General features: G+C 38.7%; 1 protein-coding gene across 1 annotated transcript in view; it reads left to right on the top strand.

Annotated features, from left to right (window-relative positions):
- The window catches only part of NOTCH2 (notch receptor 2), a 152,783-nt gene that overhangs the window by 112,758 nt on the left and 17,040 nt on the right, over window positions 1–22,985 (top strand). The window contains exons 15-22 of the mRNA XM_069480746.1: window positions 1,110–1,223; window positions 3,545–3,664; window positions 4,086–4,238; window positions 10,368–10,596; window positions 11,743–11,944; window positions 14,559–14,712; window positions 15,049–15,233; window positions 16,908–17,040. Of these exons, the coding sequence (XP_069336847.1) occupies window positions 1,110–1,223; window positions 3,545–3,664; window positions 4,086–4,238; window positions 10,368–10,596; window positions 11,743–11,944; window positions 14,559–14,712; window positions 15,049–15,233; window positions 16,908–17,040 (1,290 nt within the window). The remainder of the gene's footprint in view (window positions 1–1,109; window positions 1,224–3,544; window positions 3,665–4,085; window positions 4,239–10,367; window positions 10,597–11,742; window positions 11,945–14,558; window positions 14,713–15,048; window positions 15,234–16,907; window positions 17,041–22,985) is intronic.

Below are 22,985 nucleotides of genomic sequence, written 5' to 3'. Positions count from 1 at the left end.
TACACATTGCGATATTCTTAGATACTTAGTTACCTATGGCCTTCTGGAAAAATATATACTTGTGGGAATTATGTAAAATCTTTTCATTGAGTTATTATTGTTGTATTTCTACATTTCTACATTTTCTCTTGGATACTCCCAGAGAGACACAAATGGCTAAATCATTTATATTAATATTTGTACTCATCTGTGCACTTATTCATTGATTCCATACTCAAACATTGTGCCAGGCTATTGTGATACATCAGTATGTTCTAGAGCCAATTTATTGAATTACTTGAAAATTTTCTGAGACCATATTCGAGTCTTTAATTTTCTGATATATTGCATTACATTTGCAATGAAACTCATTGATTTAAAAGCACTTTTATTTCTTTATCTTATTGAGACTTATCAGTAAGCAAAATAAAAATCAGCAAGTAAAATCCAAAGCCATGTGCCCATTGAGGAGCAGGGTACATCTTGAACCCAGACCTCTGTACTCCTAGATCATCGTGTTCTTCGGCACAGTGCCACAGTGTGAGGCTCTGCGTGAGGCCCTATTGAAGATGCAAAGGTGTGCAATATTTGAGTATGTCCTGTCCCCACTAATCCTTCATTCTTTTTCTCATTTTCTTAGTGGGAGAAAGTTTCATGCCTTGCATCAGGAGAAAACAGCTTGGTAGAGACTATACATATGAAAGAGTAGACAGAAATCAGAGGCTTTGGTTAATGTATTTAAAAGGTTATCCCTTTTCCTGACCAGGATTTGTATGCAAAGGGTTTATATTTAGATCAAGGAACAGGCTTTCACCCTTAATGAACTTCTCTGTTCATGATTGAGAAGTTACATGTATTTGGAGGAGTATTAGGCTTTCTGATCATTAGAACATACTGTTCTACCATTCATCTTTCGACTCATTGAGTGCTGGCATTTACTGACTAACTGTACGTCATGGACCTGTGGCTGAAATGAATGAACTGGTGTTCCAGCGGCCTGAAGAATGCCGTTTCACAGGTGTTTAGTTTTAGGTAAAACCAAGCAAATTGGTTAGTATTTAATAATCAAGATAATGAGGAGGCTGACAGAAAGTTTTACTGTTTCTGTTTTTTTCCCTTTTTGTCTATAGGCTATAATTGCCAGGTGAATATTGATGAATGTGCTTCAAATCCATGCCTGAACCAAGGGACCTGCCTTGATGACATAAATGGCTACACTTGCCACTGTGTGCTGCCATACACAGGTGGGTCCTGCAGGTGCCAGCAGGGACCAGAGGGGATGCTTGGCCATGCCTTGCCAGGACCTGAGTCTCAGCACCCAGGTCTGTGGGGCAACGATGCTGTTCTGAGAACTCACTCCCTGGTTTTCCTTCTTGACCTCACTGACCGGATCTTGAGCTTTGGAAAAAAAACATTGTGGCCTCCGTGGTTTACTCCATTATATTTCCAGGACTTACCCTGTTAGTTTTAGTTTCAATAATGCAACTATCATTTATCAGTAATTTGTCATATACTAGATGCTTTTTATATGTTGGGTTATTTAATCTATCCCTCAATAATTCTACAATGTGGAAGTTCCCATTGCCGTTTTGTACATGAGGAGGCTGAGACAAAGGGAGCTCGCCTGCTCATGGTCACGTAGGTAAGCAGTCCATCTAGTCCACACAAGGCTCTCAGAATCCAAAGCTTTTCCTCTTAACTTCCATTCTGCTCCTCACGTTCAGTTCTGCTATCCCTCACTCAGCGGTGTCACCCCTTGGATGGCTGTTGCACACTGAGAAGACAAGTGTGACTTCACATCAGGTGCTCTTTCTTTCAGGTGTTATGTTTGAATTATGCTTAGGACGTTTATGCTTTATTTTGTCTTGCCTTATTACTGTCATCTTGTGATTGGATTTCTGTGGCTTGTTTATCTTCTTTTCTTCCATTTTATTCATTCAGGGGGAACAAAGCACAAACATGGACAATGGCTTTGCCTATTTCACCAGGTTGCAGCATGCAGGGAGGCGCATGGCCGAGTATTTCCTCCCTGGAGTCTTGCGTGTTAATAGTAGCTGTTAATAGTGACTCTAACCTATATAGAGTAGCAGACTGACCACAAGCATGACTGTGTTATCTGATGGTCTTGATTCTACCTTGTTACCTTTGTGCCCCTTATGGAAGAAATCTTAATGTAGGGAAACTGCATTTAACCTGCTTGGTTTATAAAATCAGAGTTATAGGAGGTCCCTAACTATCCCTGGACAAAGGCAGTATAAGTAATATCACTCCATAGTGACAGTTCTGATCACATTTGTTGGTAGTGAGAAGATCATGTGATGTACAGCCAGAAAGAGTGAGAATTGATGGCTGTGGGGAGATATAAGGAGATGTCACCATGGTCAACCACATCCTAGGCTTACTTGCTATGTGTCTCAGAGGTATACAGCTTATCTGGACAGTAACTTATTTGGTCATCATGCTGCTCAGACACACTGAAAATATTTGATTATATGCTGGCAGTTGATTTTTTTTTTTCCAGAGAAGGATCCCAATTAAAGAATTTACTATGTGTGACCCTGGAGAAGTTATATCTGACCAAAAGCCTCTGCAGATTCACATTTTAGTTCTTGTTTTGGCTAGGGCTTCTAAGCTTCGTGGAGTTTGTCCAGAATAAGGGATAAGCAGCATTGCTTGCCCATGTAAGCCACTATCTGATCAGATACATTGGAAACTGCCTGAGGCTATGTTAAGGAAAATTTGTGGTAACTGTAACTTCTTTCTGAATACAAAATTTTAGCATGAAACTTAAAGTTGAACTAGTTGTAACTTGACTTTAAAGAGAACCTCATCTCTCTTTTAATAAAAGCATTCTTACTTAATTTTTTGTTTGTTTTTGCTTTAAGCATATACCCAGCATACTAGGTAGGAAGTATTGGTGGGCAGATAGTGTCATTGGTATAGGCATGAGAAGACAGGTTGCCTCACAGTCAGAATTGGTTCCTTGCCTCCCTCCTCTGAAGTGCCTTCTTTCACCCCCTCTCCGTTATGGAACAGGCCCACAGAGGTTGTGAGGAGCAGGAGGCCATGCTTTTGCCTCTTCTCTGCCACGCACAGGTGGATCTGTGTGGCTGAGTTTCTGAGTAGCTGAATCTTAGCTATGGAGATGCAGAAATCATCACACCCGACTGATGCAGATGTCCAAATCCATGTAAATACTCACGACGTAACAGTGAAGATGACAGCAGCCCAAGAGTGGTTGAGCACTTACTCGGTGCTCCAGGCTCTGTGGGAATAAGGACTTACCGTGCATTTTTTCATCTAATGCACACAAATTCTCTATGAGTTACATACTATTCTAATTCCCGTTTTATTTATGAGGAGCTCAGATAAGATCAATAACTTACCCAAGATCACACAGCTATGTCAGAGCCAAGACAGAAAGGACCATGAGTCTCTCAGATTCCAAAGCCTCTTAACCACTACGTTAGACTTGAATTCTGAGAACATCCTTGGTATACAATTTGGGGAATTTTTCATTTTCTTGGCTGGTTCTTTATTGTAAACACTGTCATTTGCTTTCCAGGCAAGAATTGTCAGACTGTATTGGCTCCCTGTTCCCCAAATCCTTGTGAGAATGCTGCTGTTTGCAAAGAGGCGCCAAATTTTGAGAGTTACACCTGCTTGTGTGCTCCTGGCTGGCAAGGTAACAGCATGGGGGTGGAGATACCAAGAACATGCATTCTGAACTTTAAACACAGTGGTGAGGGCGTCAGATGAATGAGAGGTCCTGGTGTTCTGGGGCCTGCCCACCTCTGTCAAGAGCACAGGCTTTGCATAGGAGCTGCTAACTGGAGCCTTTTCATTGTCCATGTCTTTGGGGCCCCCTAGAGGCTGGAAGACTCCAACCTGAGAGTCTCAAACCGTGATTATCTTTCTACAGTGAGTTTTAGCCCCTTGGCAATAACTTCCCAGGGGCACAGAAGCCTTCATGGGACTTCCCAAAGTAGACCAACCAGGATGTCCCTGGAGTTGCCCCGCCCACACCAGCTAAGTTTAGGCCCTACACAGATTACTGTGGGAATCAGCTTCCAAAAACTGGGTTGTTTCTTGCCCTGTGTTTCTAGGTCAGCGATGCACGATTGACATTGACGAGTGTGTCTCCAAGCCCTGCATGAACCACGGTCTCTGCCATAACACCCAGGGCAGCTACATGTGCGAGTGTCCTCCAGGCTTCAGTGGTGTAGACTGTGAGGAGGACATCGATGACTGCCTTGCGAGTGAGTATGGCAGCAGGTCCTGAGCCCCAGAGGGAGAGGAGGACACACAGGACGCAGGGGAGAGCTGGCTGTAGGTTGCCGCCTCTCATGCTGACATCAGCTGTAGTAGTCATTTATGGAGAGTATTTAACAGTAGTGTTTTAACTGTTTCTTTTGAAGATAGTGTCTTTAAGATTTGTGGCAATGGAATCCTTTTTCAGCATTCATTTCTCTATGAATTTTTGAACATTGACAAAGTAGGAACAATGCCAGGACAGCCATTTTTTTAAACAATTTGTTGAGGTATGATTAACATGCAATGAAGTGCAAATATTTTAAGTGTCAGTTTGACAAATTTTGACCTATGACAACTGACCCTATCACCCAAGATAATGAACGTATTTAAAAGTATCTTTATCCTTTTATAATTTAGCCTTCCCTCCTGCTTTCTTACTTCATACAACTATAGGTTTACCTTCTGTCACTATAGATTAAATGATTTTTTTGCCATTTTATATAAATGCAGTCATATAAGCATAATTTTTTTGAGGGGGGAAAGGTTCTGACTTAGCATAATATTTCAAACTTGTCCATGTTGTTTATATCAATAGTTCATTCTATTTTATAGTTGCATAATATTCCATTGTATGGATTTACTACAGTTTATTAGTTGATGGCCATTTGGGATATTTTCCCAGTTTGGGGGTATTAAAGACAAAGCTGCTGTGAAAGAGTCTTTTTGTGGACATAGGATTTTATTTGTCTTGAGTCAATACATGGTAGCGGGATAGGTGGATCATGTGGTAAGTGTATATTTAAAGAAATTGCCAAAATGTTTCCCAAGTTGGTTGTCCCATTTTTATTTTTTACCAGAATTGTATGAAAGCTCTAGTTGAACCACATGCTCAGGGACACTTGATAATATCAGTCATTTAAACTTAAGCTCTTCTAGTGGGTGTATAAATGTATTCCTTTGTGATTTTCATTTGTATTGACCTCTTTTCTAATGATGTTAAGCATTTTTTTGTGTACTCTTTGCCCATCTGCGTATCTTCCTTGGTGAAACGTCTCTTCAAATCTTTGCCCATTTGAAAAAATTGGGTTGTCTTCTCATTATTGAGTTGAAAGAGTTCCTTATCTTGTAGATACCAATTTCTTTGTCGGATGTTTGCTTTACAATGATTTCCTCCGAATGTATAGCTGCTCTTTTGATATCTTTAGAAGTAATGTTGATGAAATTCAGTGTACTGATTTTCTTTTATCATCCATGCTTAATGTATCTTGTTTAACAAACCTTTGCCTAATCCAAAATCACGGTTTATCGCCTAATTTTTTTTTTTTCTTTTTTGAGACAGAGTCTCACTCTGTTGCCTGGGCTAGAGTGCCGTGGCGTCAGCCTAGCTCACAGCAACCTCAAACTCCTGGGCTCAAGCGATCCTTCTGCCTCAGCCTCCCAAGTAGCTGGGACTACAGGCATGCGCCACCATGCCCGGCTAATTTTTCTATATATATTTTAGCTGTCCATATAATTTCTTTCTATTTTTAGTAGAGACGAGGGGTCTCGCTCTTGCTCAGGCTGGTCTCGAACTCCTGAGCTCAAACAATCCGCCCGCCTCTGCCTCCCAGAGTGCTAGGATTACAGGCGTGAGCCACTGTGCTCGGCCTATCTCCTAAAATTTTTCTAAAAGTTTTATACTTTTATCTGTTACCTTTAGGGCTATGATCTATTTTGAGTTAATTTTTACATGAGTTAAAAGTCAAGTGTAACGTTTTTTTTTTTTTTGTAACTTCAAAAAACTCAGTTTATGAGTTCTAGGTTCCTAGCTTAGCTTTTAGATTAGTGTAGGTTACAAGAATTTTCTACAGAGACAGTCATGTCATCTGTAAATAAGGACAACCTTTATGCCTGTTATTTCCACAATATATGCCTTTGTTTTATTTTATTTTGCATTATTATATTCTCTAAGACAGTCAGAAAATGTAGAATAGCAGAGGTGAAAGAAGCCAATCTTGCCTTGTTCTTGATCCTGGGAGAAAAGCATGTAGTCTTTCACCATTAAGTAACATATTACCTGTTGGTTTTTCATAGATACCCTTTATCAAGTTGAGAGATTTACCATTGTACTTCTGGTTTACTGAGATTTTTTTTCTTTTTATAATGAACGAATGAATGTTGATTCTTTTTTCAAGTGATTTCTCTGTATCTATTGAGGTGGTAATTTAATTTGGTTTTGGTCTTTTATTATAAGTGAATTATGTCAATTAATTTTCCCAATGTCAAACTAATCTTAAATTCCTGGGATATATGCTATTTGGTCATCATATATTATCCTTTATATATATTACTGGATTAGACTTGCCAAAATTTTGTTAAGGATTTTTATATCTGTGCTCATGAGAGATATTGTTCTCCACTTGTCTTGTACTATAATTGTCTGGTTTTGATAGGAGGGCAATGCTGGCCTCATAGAACAAATTGGGAACTGTTCCATTCTATGTTCTGAAGAGTTCAGGTATAATTATATTTCTTCCAAACATCTAGGCATGGAATTTTCTTTCTAGGAAAGTTTTTAACTATAAATTCATTTAATACACGTAGTGCCATACGGGCTATCTATTTTTAATTGAGTTTTGGTAATATGTGTCTATTGGCTGGCCTAGAGTAATTCATAATATTCCCTTATTGTATTTTTAATGTCTATCAGATCAGATTTTAATGTCTATCAGTGGTCATTTTCCTTCTCTTGTTGCTGATATTAGTGTTTGTCTCTTCTCCCTTTGAGAGAGAGGAATGTCTATTTTGAATTTGTTTTGGTAGAATGTCTTATCCTCCCTGATTTTCTGTCTACTTATTCTGTCAATTATTCACAGAGGGATATTGAAATCTTCCACTGTCATTGTATATTTGTCTATTTCTCTAGCAATTCTGTTATTGTTTAATGTATTTTGAAGCTCTGATATTAAGTGCATAAACATTTAAGATTGTTGAGCTGTTTTGAAGAAATGACCCCTTTATCATTACAAAATGGCCTTTTTTAAACTTATATTCCTTGCTCTGAAATCTACTTTGCCTGATATTGATATAGCTACTCTAGCTGTGTTTTGTTTATCATTAGGGTGCATATTCTTTTCATCTTTTTACTTTTGGCCTGTGTCTCTAAAATTGGTTTCTTGAGGAGCATATATATTGGGTCTTGCTTTTTTCCTCCAATATGACAATATCTGTCTTTTAATAGAGGTGGTTAGAGACTTTAAATTTAATGTAGTTTTTTATATGACTAGGTTTAAAATTTGCCATCTAGCTGTTTGCTTTAACTTTGTTCTTTCTGTTTCTTGTTTCCATTTCCCTCTTTTTCTATCATCTTTTGGAATACTTGAATATTTTTGTGATTACATTTTATTTCTTCCCTGGCATATTAGCTATATCTTTTTTGTGATGGTTGAAGGATTTACAGTATGAAACTTTATCATAATCTACCTTCAATTATACCACTTCATGTAGAGTATAAGAACCTCCTAACAGTATACTTACATGTATATTCCTCCTGGTCCCTTTTTTTTTATTACACAATTTATTAAACCCTCCAAATATATTATTTTTGTTTTTAATGGTCAATTATTTTTTCAGGAAATTTGAAAAATAATTTAGAAGTCATAGTTACCTATATATTTATAATTTTTGTTTTTCATTTTTGTGTGTAGATTTGCATTTCTATCAGTTATTTTTCTTATGTCCAAAGAAATTTTTTTAATATTTCCTGTAGTTCTTATCACCTGGTGATGAATTCTTACGCTTTTGTGTATCTGAAATACTTTTATTTTGCCTTAATTTTCAAAGATATTTTCACAGGTAGTAGAAGTCTGAGTTGACTTTCCCCTTTAGCACTTTAAAGCTATCCTGTTGTGTTCCAGCTTGCATTATTTCTGAGGAGAAATTTGCTGTAATTCTTGTATTTATTCCTTTATATGTAATTTTCTCACTTGTGGCTGCTTTTAAGATATTCTCTTTCCACTGATTTTTAGCAACTTTATTATGATGCCTGTTGGTGTAGTGTTTTCATGTTTCTTCTGATTGGGGTTCATTTTTTGGTGTTTTTTCTCCTCAGTCTTTCATTTTAGATTTATCATTTAAATATATTTTCAAGTTAACTATTAATAATTGCTTTCTCTGTAGTGTCTTATTTACTGTTAATCCCATTTAGTATGTTTTTCCCTCAGATAGTATATTTTTATATCTAGAAATTCGATTTGAGTCTATCTTACAACTTTCTCTTTGTCGTGTTCATGCTTTTATTTCCTCTTGAACATATGGAGTATAGTTGTTTTATAGTCGACAATAGTTGTTTTCTTGTCCTTACCAACTATTCTACCATATGGGAAATTCCTGTGTGTGTTTCCGCTCATTAAAGTGTATTTTCTTTGCCTGCCTGGTAATTTTTGATTAGATGTAGACATTGTAAATTTTATATTATTCCGTACTGAATTTTTAAAAAAATCTTGTAAATGCTTTTGATCTTTGCTCAGGAATTCAATTATTTGGAAATAGTTTAATCTTCTTGATTCTTTACTTCAAGTATGTTAGGTGGGTCCAGAACAGCCTTTAGAATAGGGCTAATATGCCTCACTACTAAAATAGTAGTCTTTTAGGACTGTGCTCAATGCTACAGTTTATTCGTTCTGACTGAATGAACATGCACTGTTCTTAGCCCAGTGAAAACTCTGGAGATTATTCTGCCTGCTTATTTATGGTAGTTCTTCCCCCAGCTTTCATGTGCATGCTGGTCAGTCCTCAGTTACTTGAGTGCCGATTAAATCATTGAACTTCAAATGAGGTTAGCATAATTCATTAAGAATAATGGCAGCTTAATTCACAGGATATATAATTTCAGATCATCATTTGGAGGCTACCATGCTAGGTGCTGGCAGTGACAAGATAAATAAAACCTAGCTCCTGCCTTCATGAAGCTCATAGTCTATTAGGGAAGAAAGACATGTAGTTAAATAATTTTAACACTGTGTGACAAATAGTAAAAAAAAAAAAAAAAAATATGTCCAAGGTACAATTGATGGAGAACTTTAGGAAGTGGGATCAAACTATTTGGGTTCTTTTCTCATATTAATTGATATGTCAGTCAAAATATTTAGTATTTAAAATTTTTTTCTATTGAAGTGGGACCATCAACATATACAGTGAGTTTAAAATAATACAGTAAATTGTGGATGGTAAATTTTCTGAAAGATGCTATAGACATTATAATATCTGTGTACTGTGGTAAAGAAGGGATAAAATAATATTTACAATTGCTCTAACAGAGACTGCAGATGAGCCTTAGAATGGAATTAGTTCAATAGCTGAATAAGGTATATTAAATATCCCTCTAATAAAATAGGAATCACATTACCTTCTAGTGTTTAGTTTTCTTTTTACATTTATGACCTGTCTTTGCAATTACATTTTAAGGTCCTTAAGAGCAGTAGTTACATCTTGTTTTTCTTTTTCTGGCTTGTATGCCATCTATGTTGCGGAAGGCCATGGCATGATTGTAGCTGAAAATTTGTCAGTTAATTGCTATGAATGTGAAATATGTTAAGATCAAGCTATGTGATATTTCAAATAAGGAAAAAAACCCAAACCGTTGTTTAGTGAGGCTTCCTAAATTTAAAGAGAGAGTTAATGGTTGAGGGGAGAGAGCAAGGGAGAGTGAGAGAGAGAATTTTTTTATGTTATATGCCCAGAACAAAATGAATGTATCAATTTTGTCTTCCTCTATACACTCCACTGTCACATATAGCTTTTGAAAATATTGATTGATAGTTCTGATATTCTGTATGTTTGGGCACATGTTTGATTTGCAAAATGTATGAGGGACCAAGACAGGTTTTATGACTCTATTAATTTTACAAGACTAAAATTGTAAAAGTGGTGATAAAGATGAAGTTTATACCGCTGATTAAACAGGTGAAAAATCTCAAGCAGGTGTTAGTGAATTCATTTTCATAAATGGGCAAGTCAGGGCAAAATAGACATAAAGAAGTCAAGTATAAAAAAGTCAGACTTGTGCTGCCCTTCACGTGACTTAATTCAGGTTATTCACCTTTATGAATCTAAGATTAAATTGACACTGCTGTTATTCTTGCATGATGGCTTAGATCCTTGCCAGAATGGAGGTTCCTGTGTGGATGGAGTGAATACTTTCTCCTGCCTCTGCCTTGCGGGCTTCACTGGGGATAAGTGCCAGACAGACATGAATGAGTGTCTGAGTGAACCCTGTAAGAATGGAGGGACCTGCTCTGACTATGTCAACAGTTACACTTGTAAGTGCCAGGCAGGATTTGATGGAGTCCACTGTGAGAACAACATCGATGAGTGCACCGAGAGGTAAGCAACCAGTGCAGCAGTGTCTTATGAGAAAAAGGGAGAAAGGGGAGGAAACTTCAGAGCACAGTGCTAGGATTGTGGGACAGGGATGAGGCATCCACTTGGGCCCCACTCCACCATCATCTCCTATTGCCCTGTTCTGTTCTGTTCTTTTTTTTTTTTTTTTTTGAGACAGAGTCTCGTTCTGTTGCCTTGGCTAGAGTGCCATGGCGTCAGCCTAGCTCACAGCGACCTCAAACTCCTGGGCTTAAGCAATCCTTCTGTCTCAGCCTCCCGAGTAGCTGGGACTACAGGCATGTGCCATGGCTAATTTTTTTCTCTGTATATTTTTAGCCATCCAAATCATTTCTTTGTATTTTTAGTAGAGATGGGATCTCACTCTTGCTCAGGCTGGCCTCAAACTCCTGACCTCAAGCAACCCACCCGCCTCAGCCTCCCAGAGTGCTAGGATTACAGGCGTGAGCCATCGCGCCCGGCCTCCTATTGCCCAGTTCTTGATTCCTGGTAGATGTAGTTATTATAGTTAGAAGGTCAAAAGTCAGAGGTTGAAAAGCTTAGTGGAGTGGATCATCATTTATTTCTTGCTTAGGGAGCAGAAAGAGCTACAATTAATTCTATTCTCTTCTTCCCTTGGTCTCTTGTTTATTTCAGTTGACAATGGATCTAAAAATTCCTATTTCTCTGCAGATTTGTTACTACTTTTTAAGTAATTTTGGGGAGATATGTTTCATTTCTTTTTATTGTATTAATAGTTCTATTTCTCTTTCATAAGGAAATCTAGAGTGAAAAGCTACTTAGCACTTTTCATATAAATTAAATTGACTTAGGGATACAATGAAAGATGATACATGGAAAAACATAGAAGGAGTGGGTAAAACCTGGAAAACTTCATTTTCCCTAGGAATTTATGGTAAATTCAGCCTTTTAAATACTCCCAAGCCTTTTGTTTATAGAAAGGTTGGCACTCAGGGCTTCTGTCACCCAGTCTAGCTTGGAAAAAAATAAAATTTACTGGATATAGGAATTTGGGATACTCAAGAGTATTTGCCTCTGTAACATCTTATATTCCAGAAATCTTGCTTTCCAAATAGCAGGTCCAAGGCACCAGATGGGTGGCTGATGTGGTTCTCCCTGTTTGTTCCTCAGCTCCTGTTTCAATGGTGGCACGTGTGTGGATGGGATTAACTCCTTCTCTTGCTTGTGCCCTGTGGGTTTCACGGGTCCCTTCTGCCTCCATGAGATCAATGAATGTAACTCTCATCCGTGCCTGAACGAGGGAACGTGTGTTGATGGCCTGGGTACTTACCACTGCACCTGCCCCTTGGGCTACACCGGGAAAAACTGTCAGGTAATTAACTTCCTTCCCATTCATTCAGCTCCCCAAGAGCAGCTGAGTATTACACCTATTCACTTGCAGAATAAGCCCCTTCTAAAAGAGAAAATTATGGATCTCAGGAGTATCCCCAAGATAAATCTGGGTAACTTCTTAATAGTTGGTAGATTCTAAAATGGTGACACCAGCAATATGATATGGATTAACACATGTAAGATTGTTATTAGAGGCCAACCAAGAACTGCAGAAAAATACATGTAGGAAGTAAACACATAGTTATAGGTATCTTTTATATAGAAAACACTGAAAGAGAGAAAACAATAAAAAATTTTAAAGGGCGGATGCAATATCTAAGGGGATAATAATAATAATTATCATGTCCTGTAATGTTGTAACATTCTCAAAAGCAAACTATTTACATATCTTTTAAATTCAAATATGTAAATATACATTTTCATAGACTCTTAGGATGGAAGGAGCCCTCGTAGGCAACTAGTCTAACCTTTCCATTTCATGAAGAAGTAACTAAACTTCAAAGTAACTTTTCCAGGGTTGTATGCCATACAGCATTGTGTTTAATTTTATGCCATTTCACCTCTTTAACAATGATAGAATAATGGAACTCCAAAGAACATAGAAATAAATGACAAAATTTAAGTTGACTTACAGGGTGCACTTCAATAAGGCTTTGGCTGTGTGGGATGTGCAAACCCACACCTCCTCATGTGAAGCGGCTTGTTGCTTATTCTGTGGATCGGGGGGCATTTTTCATTGGGTTTCTTCTCATTCTCACAGTGTAGATTGGGAGTGCTGGTGAAGCACTCTTCCCTTCCTCCAATAGTCTCTCCAGTGAGTGTGGCCTTGCTGTCCGCAGGGAGCCAAGCCACTCCATGTGAATAAAGAACATGAAAGGTGCTAGTCCTCTTGCACTCTTTGCCTCACATTTTTCATAAGCCTAATGTCTCCCCTTTGAAATAAGCTCTTTGACAGTTTTGGGTTTATTAACAGGCTTTAGGTCCTTTAGCCCATATTCACCACAGACAGATTTGGTTAAGACCCATGTGGATTTTTCACATGGAATTAGCACAGGAAGTATGAACCTATGTGACAGCTTTACCTCTTTCTAGGCCTACAGGGTGCCCATATATGTAGATGCAATTATGTCTAGAGCATTAGGAATAACTTAGTGTATTGGGTTTCCTTGAATTCTTAAACTTTTGTGATAAGAACTTTTTAAATAGCAGAGCTAAGGGGAATTAGACTTAAATAACGTGCTTTTTGTTTGACCTCATTTTGTTATGATGAGGAGAATAAAAATTGATTCCTGACTGGGGCTACTGTCTGTGTGGAATTTGCATGTTCTCCCTGTGTTTGTGTGGGTTTTCGCCAGGTAGAGTTTCCTCCCACATCCCAGAGATGTGCGCATTAGGTGAACTGGTATGTCTAAATGGTCCAGGTTTGAGTGAGTGTAGGTGTGAATATATCCTGTGATGAGAGGGGTTTCCACCTTAGCCTCAGCTGCCAGAGAGGCTTCAACCACTCTCAACCCTGAACTGGAATAAGCAAGTTGGAAAATGAATGAATGAATGAATGTACAAATTATTATAAAATAAAATTCGTAAAGTTTACAATAATCATACAAATGCACACCAATAAATAATGTGGGACAAAAGTGCTCAGTGAGCCTACCATATTTGTTGTTGGTTTTGAACTGCATGGTGGTAGGAGGTGCTCCTTTTTTTTTTTTTTTTTTTTTTTTTTTGTTGAGACAGAGTCTCACTTTGTTGCCCAGGCTAGAGTGAGTGCCGTGGCGTCAGCTTAGCTCACAGCAACCTCAGACTCCTGGGCTTAAGCGATCCTACTGCCTCAGCCTCCCAAGTAGCTGGGACTACAGGCATGCGCCACTATGCCCGGCTAATTTTTTCTATATAGATTTTTAGTTGTCCATATAATGTCTTTCTATTTTTAGTAGAGACGGGGTCTCGCTCAGGCTGGTCTCGAACTCCTGACCTTGAGCAATCCACCCGCCTCGGCCTCCCAGAGTGCTAGGATTACAGGCGTGAGCCACCGCGCCCGGCCGGAGGTGCTCCTTAGAATTTTCACTTTGCGAATGTTTCTTTCTTAAATTAACCTACCACCGCTATGACTGCCATCACTCACTGATTCACCAAAAATTGGATAAATTATTTCCAATTTGTTTTTATTAATCTTTCATAAATGTATGTATAGCTCACATTTATTTCAATATTTGATATTAGAAGGGTTTGGGTCTTTATTTTGAAGTTTGGTGATGTTTTTGTGACCAGAAATATGCTGTAGGAACTTAACTCTCATTTATATCAATTAGCCTATGGTAAAATTGATTTTGTTATACATTTTGGAAACTGACTTTGCTTACAGTTGTAGTTTCCAGGAATCTATTAATGATGCCAAGTGTGAACTTACTGTATATAAAATTGATTAGATGTACCTCGGAACACTTGATCTAGTTTAAGGCTTGGGTAAGGGCTCTTTATTTTGGTAATTAATTAGTGTTCTTTCCTTTGATTTCTTGTAACACAATGGAACCTATTTTCTTCATTTCTAGTATTTGGATTTTGATGTATGTGCACCTCTACCTCTGTTTCAGACCCTGGTAAACCTCTGCAGCAGGTCTCCGTGTAAAAACAAAGGGACTTGTGTTCAGGAAAAAGCAGAGTCTCGGTGCCTATGTCCATCTGGATGGGCTGGTGCTTACTGTGACGTGCCCAGTGTCTCCTGTGAGGTGGCAGCCTCCCGCAGAGGTAAGCCCTGCCCTCTTCATGTAGGGCAGGTGTTGCTACTGTGGGATTAGAGTGGACAGGCAAGGCTCTGGAGAAAGGGCCCAAGACAGAAGGAAGAGTAGAGGAATATGCTTAAAGATTCCAAAAAAAGATGTATTTGAAATGAAACTATGACATATTCCACTTTCAGGGCATGTTTATTTTTAATACAATGTGCTGCTGAGGATTGTGAAGAACTAGATAAGAATAGTTTGATGTGTGTCAGCTGGCTTAAGATTTGCTTGCTCATTGGTTGGTCTGAACCTGGAGGGTGTTGTGTGCTCTTCTGTGATCGTTCTTCCTCACTGGGTTTCCCAGGTGTGCCTGTTGACCGCTTGTGCCAGCACTCAGGTGTCTGTATCAGTGCTGGCAACACGCACCACTGCCAGTGCCCCCTGGGCTACACCGGGAGCTACTGCGAGGAGCAGCTCAATGAGTGCACGTCCAACCCCTGTCAGCATGGGGCCACCTGCAGTGACTTCATTGGTGGATACAGATGTGAGGTGAGGACACAGAGCGGGCAGAGGTCAGAGACCTCCCAGGAGATTGTGCAGCTGTTAATAAGCACTAGGATATTAAATTTAACAGCTTGTGTCTTGTGTTTGCAATTTATAGATTTTTACCAGTCACCATCATAGTGTTTAGCAATCACTGGTTCTTTCAGCCTCCCTATGCAGTAAGTTAGCATGGCCCTGGTAAGATTTTTTATATAGGTCTAGAACCATCCCACCTCCTCAGGCTTGCTTCTAGGATTCAGAGCCAAAAATCACCACCAGAGTGCATTTTACAGGCCTACACAGCCCAGCGGTCGCTGACATTTCTCTGAATAGCAGCTGATAGACGAGAAGCCACTTTGAGGAGTGTCCCTTTGGCCCATGTCACCTTTATGTACAGTCATTGATCAGTCAACTAATAATTCTCTCAAAACAAAAAATGTTGCTCAGCCTGTTCCCCATAGCACCATGCTAAGTGTTACATGCGTATATTTGAGGAATTAGGTGTCTTTAAAGGACATGTCATTGTCTTCTTAATGTCTGGGCTGATAATTGTTAGAGTGAGATATTAACAAAACACCAGAGACTTAATTTGATACCACGTCAGACCATCAAGCAGCACTAAGAAAAGCTTTGCCTTCTCTACGGTTATAGAAATGAGCCAAAGATAGCCTCTGTGTTTTGACCCCTAGGTTGTTTATTTCTTCACAGCATACTGGGGCCCATTAAATCAGAAGCCTACCAGCACCAAACCCAAATTTTTATACATATGATTGTTTTAAAAGTAGCCCAAATAAACAGATTTTTAGCCACTTAGAGCCTGCCTGGTTGGCATATCCTGCAAAACTACAGCCAACACCTGCTAGCCATAGGATAAGTTAGGTTAAGATAAACCCTGGGGCCATAAAGACTCCAGGCTGATGCTGCCCATCAGAGCTCTCTGACCCTGCACCCTGCCTTGGGGCTGCTGAGGGACATCAGTAGACTCAAGACTCGGACATCACTAGACTGGAGACTCATAAGCACCCTCTGACCACCCTCCTCTCCTAGAGTTTGCTCACTCTCCTCCCCTCAACCCTGCCCCTTCTGGAAGGCCCTATGTTGTGAGGGCTATCCCCCATGTGCAAATCTGTCAAAGTGTTGCCTAAAAAAGCCACCTTGTAGTCATATATTTTTTCTTGGTTAGCCCTGAGATCCTTCCAACCACTACAGCCATCCAGCACCCCCTCTCTGTCTGCCCCTCTCCCCCGTCTCAGCCAGTTTCTCACACATACATGCAATTTCCCAAACCTGGAGATCAGTAAGTACTATGTCTTTACTACCATCCACATACACGGGCTGGCTGAGTCATGGGGTTCTCATCACATACAAAGGAATATATATTTTAAAGATGGGGAAACCTGTACACAGGAGGAATGAAAGTTTTGCACGGAGATCATATCTGAAATATCCCTGAGAATATTCAGTCCTTGCCTTCCCTTTCAAGTGGCCTTTTCAGTTGGAAGAGGACTGAACAAATGCCAGCAAGCTGCAGGTTGTCTCGCACAGGATTAGCAGAGAAACATGAAAGCTAAATGGGGAGGAGGCAAAGGGTCACGGTAACGTTCCAGATCTCACTTGCTCTCATGGTCTGTTTCCAATAATGATGCAATATTTCTTGTCCTTTTTGCTTCCTCCTGGCAGTGTGTCCCAGGATATCAGGGTGTCAACTGTGAGTATGAAGTGGATGAGTGCCAGAATCAGCCTTGCCAGAATGGAGGCACCTGTATCGACCTTGTGAACCATTTCAAGTGCTCCTGCCCGCCAGGCACTCGGGGTATGAAATCAGCCTCATCATCCTCCACCCAGAGCATTTTCTAAGTTATAGACCCATTCTTAGTATTGAAGGGATTTTAAAAAATTAAAGACAGTGAGACTAGCTTCATTCCAAGCATGTAGTCTGCATCCTGGTAATTCACGCCATTTTATTCTCTCATCTCTTGGTAGCTCTGAGGCTCTGGTTTATGTTCTCAGTTTTGTCCAGTTGTTGGACATCTTATGTCCCATGAAACACAGAATGTGGAACTAACATAATGTTATAACAAAATCAGGCTGATCATCAAGATAAGGGAAAGCAACTAAGGGTCTCTTAAATAATTCACATTTACCTGCTTTTGTATTTTTCTAAACTAGCCAGGTCTTGCCTCCATAAGGTGGGAGAATGATGAATGAAATGAAAATATTTGCCTACTTTTATAAACCCAGGCGGGGAGGCTGATGGCCTAAGGCTGTACCTTAGTAATTGCAGAGAGGACTAATGAGATGCAACCCAAGACTGTGAATGGTAGGGCAATGCCTCTGCCTCCCTTCCACCTACAATCTGTTTGAAGGAGCTTTGAGTAGTGTTCATTGGAAGAAATCTGACTTATGCTGGTGCCTGTTCTGAGCAGGCTGTGGAAAAAGTGTAAAAGGAAAGGACATCCACAATGGTGGGAAATTTGTTCTCCTCGGTGTCAAAGACAATAGAGTGTCAGAGAAGTATTTATATGGTCTTAGTTAGAACTTTGAATCAGTGAATTTTGATAATTTACCTTCCTCGAGATCGGTTTGGCTAAATTAAAATAGAAAAGTATCCCACTGGTAGGCTAGATATTGAGGTATAAGTTCAAAGAGGAAGAGAAAACTAAGGAGAAACAGCCTTTAAATATTGGAAAGTTTGTAATGTGAGAAGAGAGTTGTTCTGTATTTGAAGAATCAATGGTTGAAAGAGGAGAAGTCAATTCCAATTCATTATTAGTTTGCACCTTTCAGTAATTACACTGGTTAGGACTAGCAACAATTCTGGTGGTAGCTAATTCAACCTTAAACCTCAAGGCTTAACACAACAGTGATTTTGTCACGCAAATAAAGTCAGGTATGTGTTGGGCTAACCTTTCTCTCTGTTCTGGATATGGGATTTGAAACACTTGGCCTCCAAGGCCTCCAATAGCAGGAGAAAAGAGACACTTGAAGGGTTGTGCAGGAGGTTTTTACTAGCTCAATCTGGAAGCAACACACATGGATATTGCTCACAGTGTATTGGCCAGAATTATTAAATGGTCTCCATCTGACTCTCAAGGGAGGCTGGGAAATGTGGCAGAGTACATGGATGTTCATGGAACTCTAAAATCTCTGCTGTGCCATGAACTTTCTATTAATTATGTATGCCCAGTCATAGAATGTATCATTTTAGAAGACAACAAAACTTCTATCTCCTCTAACCATTTGTTAAGGATGGCTTAGAATAATAGTTTCGCTATTATTGACAGTCTTTTTTCTTTCATCACTTTGAATATGCTACGCCTCTGCTTTTTGTTGTCCATGGTTTTTAATGAGAAATCAGCTGCTAATCTCACTGAGGCTCCCTTCTCGTATGTGATAAGTTGCCTCTCTCGATGCTTTCAGGATTCTTTCTTTGTCTTTATCTTTTGACAGTTTATGATGTACGTAAGTGTAGATCTCTTTTGAGTTTATCTTTCTTAGAATTCCTTGGATTATTATACCATGTGTGCTTGTTTAGATATGTGGAACAATATTTTTTTTTATCCTGGCTTAACCTCTCTGACCTTTAGTGAACATTACAGGAAACTTTGAAGTCCCATAACCTCATTGTGAGAGTTACCACAATACATGTTTTTGTCTTTATGCTCGTGAGCTTTGGGTCTTGGCCTGCTTACCCCTCCAATTGCACAGGTCAAGGGCTAAACTGTAACAGTTCTGCCCTCCCTCCTACTTTGGTTTAGGCTGAGGTTGGAATTCATTCTCACTTGGCAGGTCTGTTTATTACTGGTGATTCCATTCTGATGGGAAGATAGGCATTTTTGCTCATTTTACAAGCAGTCCCTAAGTGTCAAATATTCTGTGAGACTGGGAGTACACTGGTTTTATTTGTTTTTATTTTTTTGTTTTTTCTTTCCTGTTTTTGATTTCGTTTGTGCATAGGTAATAAGGTAATATATGCATATATACACATGGACCAAAAACATGTACACACACACATAGAAAAAGCATACAGTAAAAAGACTCCTCCTTCTCATTCCCATCCCTCTCTCAACAACAAATTCTCCCTCTCCCACAAACAGGTAACCACCGCTTTTAGTTTCTTACGTAACTTTGTAGAGTTTTTAAAAAATATATCCTTCATGTATGTAGAAGCCAAATACAAAGATATTTTTGTTTCCTCTACTTTTTACTCTGAAGATAGATTTTTAGACACATTCTTTTTCTCTTGATTTTTTTACTTAATTGAAGATATTTCTATATTAAGATACAGAACTTCCTCAATCTCTTTTATAGCTGCACAATTCCCTTTCATAGGCATGCTATATTTTACTTAACCAGTGTCCTTGTAATAGACATTTGGGTTGTCTTGCATACATATTAAGTGTATCGGTAAAATAAATTTTCAGAAATGGAATTGCTGGATTGGATAATATGTGCATTTGTAATTTTTTTTTTTTTTTTTTTTTGTTGAAACAGAGTCTCACTTTGTTGCCCAGGCTAGAGTGAGTGCCGTGGCGTCAGCTTAGCTCACAGCAACCTCAGACTCCTCGGCTTAAGCGATCCTACTGCCTCAGCCTCCCGAGTAGCTGGGACTACAGGCATGTGCCACCATGCCCGGCTAATTTTTTCTATATAGATTTTTAGTTGTCCATATAATGTCTTTCTATTTTTAGTAGAGACGGGGTCTCGCTCAGGCTGGTCTCGAACTCCTGACCTTGAGCGATCCACCCGCCTCGGCCTCCCAGAGTGCTAGGATTACAGGCGTGAGCCACCGCGCCCGGCCTGTAATTTTAATCAATATTGCTAAAATGTAATGTGTCAACATACTAGCTTCTTCTCAATGTGGATGAATGTATTCTCATATAAGAATCATTTGGTTTTCCTTTTCCTGGGGTTTCTCTGTTCCTTTCTGTGTCTTTTTTTGTCCATTATATTGTTGTTGATCTTCATATTTTATGGAAATTAACAGTCTATGGGCCGGGCGCGGTGGCTCACGCCTGTAATCCTAGCACTCTGGGAGGCCGAGGTGGGCGGATCGTTTGAGCTCAGGAGTTCGAGACCAGCCTGAGCAAGAGCGAGACCCCACCTCTACTAAAAATAGAAAGAAATTATATGGACAGCTAAAAAAATATATATAGAAAAAATTAGCCGGGCATGGTGGTGCATGCCTGTAGTCCCAGCTACTCGGGAGGCTGAGACAGGAGGATCGCTTGAGCTCAGGAGTTTGAGGTTGCTGTGAACTAGGCTGACGCCACGGCACTCACTCTAGCCTGGGCAACAGAATGAGACTCTGTCTCAAAAAAAAAAAAAAAAAAAAAAAAAAAAAACAGTCTATGATGCAAAATGCAAATATTTTCCCAATATATTATTTTTTATATTTTATTTTCTTTATGGCAATTTTTTCATGCAGCCTTTTTATTTTTAATACAGTTAAATTTATCAGTTTTTTTATGGCCTCTGGATTTTGAGTCATAGTTAGCAATATCTTATACACTCTAAGATTATAAAGAAATTCTCCTATATTTTCTTCAAGTACTAGAATCCTGGAGCACTTTTTCCATATAGCTACTGATTTGTCCCTACACAATTTACTGAATATTTGATCTTTTATACAATGCTTCGAGATGACACGTTTATCAAATTCTAATTCCCATGTATATTTGGGGGGTGTTTTTCTGAAATATTTTTGTTCCATTGTTCTATTAATTTATCAGTAACAATCTGTTTTAATTATTAAGGATCTTCTTCATGGTTTTCCTGGTTATGATTATAGTTTATTTTTTCACTTGTCTGTTAAAAAAATTTTTATTGAGGTCTCATTAATAAATTAGTATAGAGAAAACTGACATATGGTGAGGAGTCTTCCTAATAAAATCATGGTATATTTTTCCATTTATTCAAGTCTCCTTTTGTGTCAGGATAATTTTAAAGTTGTCTTCTTACAGATGTTGCACATTTGTTGTTAAGATTATTCCTAGATATTTTATCTTTCTGAATTGCTATTGAAAATGGGGCTTTAAGTTACATTTCTTTCTTTTAAAGCCTTGCTTGCTTTTGTTAATGTATACTACAAGTGCAAATGGCAGGAATACAGAACTGCTTTCTTTTGTAGCTTTTTGAATTAATCACATAATTTCTAGAATAGTCATTTTTTCTGTTTCTTTCTAAAAAAAATGTTTATAGATATTCATACTAGATGGCTTATTTACACTTATAATATATTAAATAAGTTCTGTTTAAAATGGAATCACCTTTGAACTCCTAGCAGCATATTTGCTCCCTCTCTCTCTCTCTTTTTTTTTTTTTTAATAAAAAACATTAGATGGCCAGGCGCGGTGGCTCATGCCTATAATCCTAGCACTTTGGGAGGCCAGGGCAGGAAGATCACTTTAGCTCAGGAGTTCAAAACCAGCCTGGCAATAACAAGACCCCCGTCTCTACAAAAAATAAAGAATTAAAAAAAAAAATTAGCCAGGTATGGTGGCACGCACCTGTAGTCCCAGCCATTTGGGAGGCTGAGGCAGGAGGATCACTTGAGCCTAGGAGTTTGAGGTTGTAGTAAGCTGTGATGATGCCACTGCACTCTAGCCTGGGCAGCAGAGCAAGCCCCTGTTGCCAAAAAAAAAAAAAAAAAGGCATTAGAACACTTATACTATTTTACAAAACAAACTCAATGATTATAAAACTTAAAAATATATATCATTCAAAATTCAGTTCCACTTCTTACCAATATTTTTTATATATAGCTGTAATCTATCTATATACAGTCATGTGTCACTTAACAATGGTTATACATTCTAAGAAATATGTCAGTATGCAATTTGTCATTATGTAAGTATCATAGAGTGCATTAATACAAACCTAGATAGTATGGCTTACTGCATACCTAGGCTATATGGTATAGTGTATTGTCCTAGGCTACAAACCTGTACAGCATATTACTGTACTGAATACAACAGGCAATTACAACACAATGGTATTTATGTATCTAAATATATTTAAGAAGAGGTACATTAGAAAATGTAAAAGATACAATAAAATACAGTATGAAAGATAAAAAATGATACACCTGTTTAGGGCATTTACCATGAAGGGAGTTTTCAGGATTAGAGGTTGCTCTGAGTGAGTCAGTGAGTGAATGTGAAGGCCTAGGACATTACTGTACTCTACTGTAGACTTTATAAACACCGTATATTTAGACTACACTAAATTTATAAATAAAGTAATTGAGCTACAACATTATAATGCTATGATGTCATTAGGCGATAGGAATTTTTTAGCTTCATTGTTATCTTATAGGACCACTGTAGGATATGCGGTCTGTTGTTGACCGAAACATCATTATATGGTGTGTAGCTGTGTTTACTAAGTTATGTTCTTTTTTGAGCTGTTTTTATATTTTGAATTAAAATGAATGAATTAATCAAAAATTACTGAGTCTCTCTTGAGCTCCAGCTTCCTTGTCTTTGCTAGCACAAATAATAGTATTAATACCTACACCATAGGGTACTACTGCAGTGGATTGTGTGGGAGAGTACATGTGGAGGCCTAACCTGGTCTTTCCTTGGCTCATGCTGCTCACCAGAGGATGGCAGCTGCCATGGATTGAGGATGTGCTTTGCTCTGCCCAACCTGAACGGTTACACTTCAGTTTGAGGAGTGTAGTCGGATTAATTGTGACAGTGCCAGCAAGGGTGGTTTTCCCTTGCTGGGAAACAGCATTCAAAGGATTTTCATAAT

Source organism: Eulemur rufifrons, chromosome 8 (assembly GCF_041146395.1).
Source record: "Eulemur rufifrons isolate Redbay chromosome 8, OSU_ERuf_1, whole genome shotgun sequence".
NCBI lineage: Eukaryota > Metazoa > Chordata > Mammalia > Primates > Lemuridae > Eulemur > Eulemur rufifrons.
This window is presented reverse-complemented; position numbering and strand designations above follow the sequence as displayed.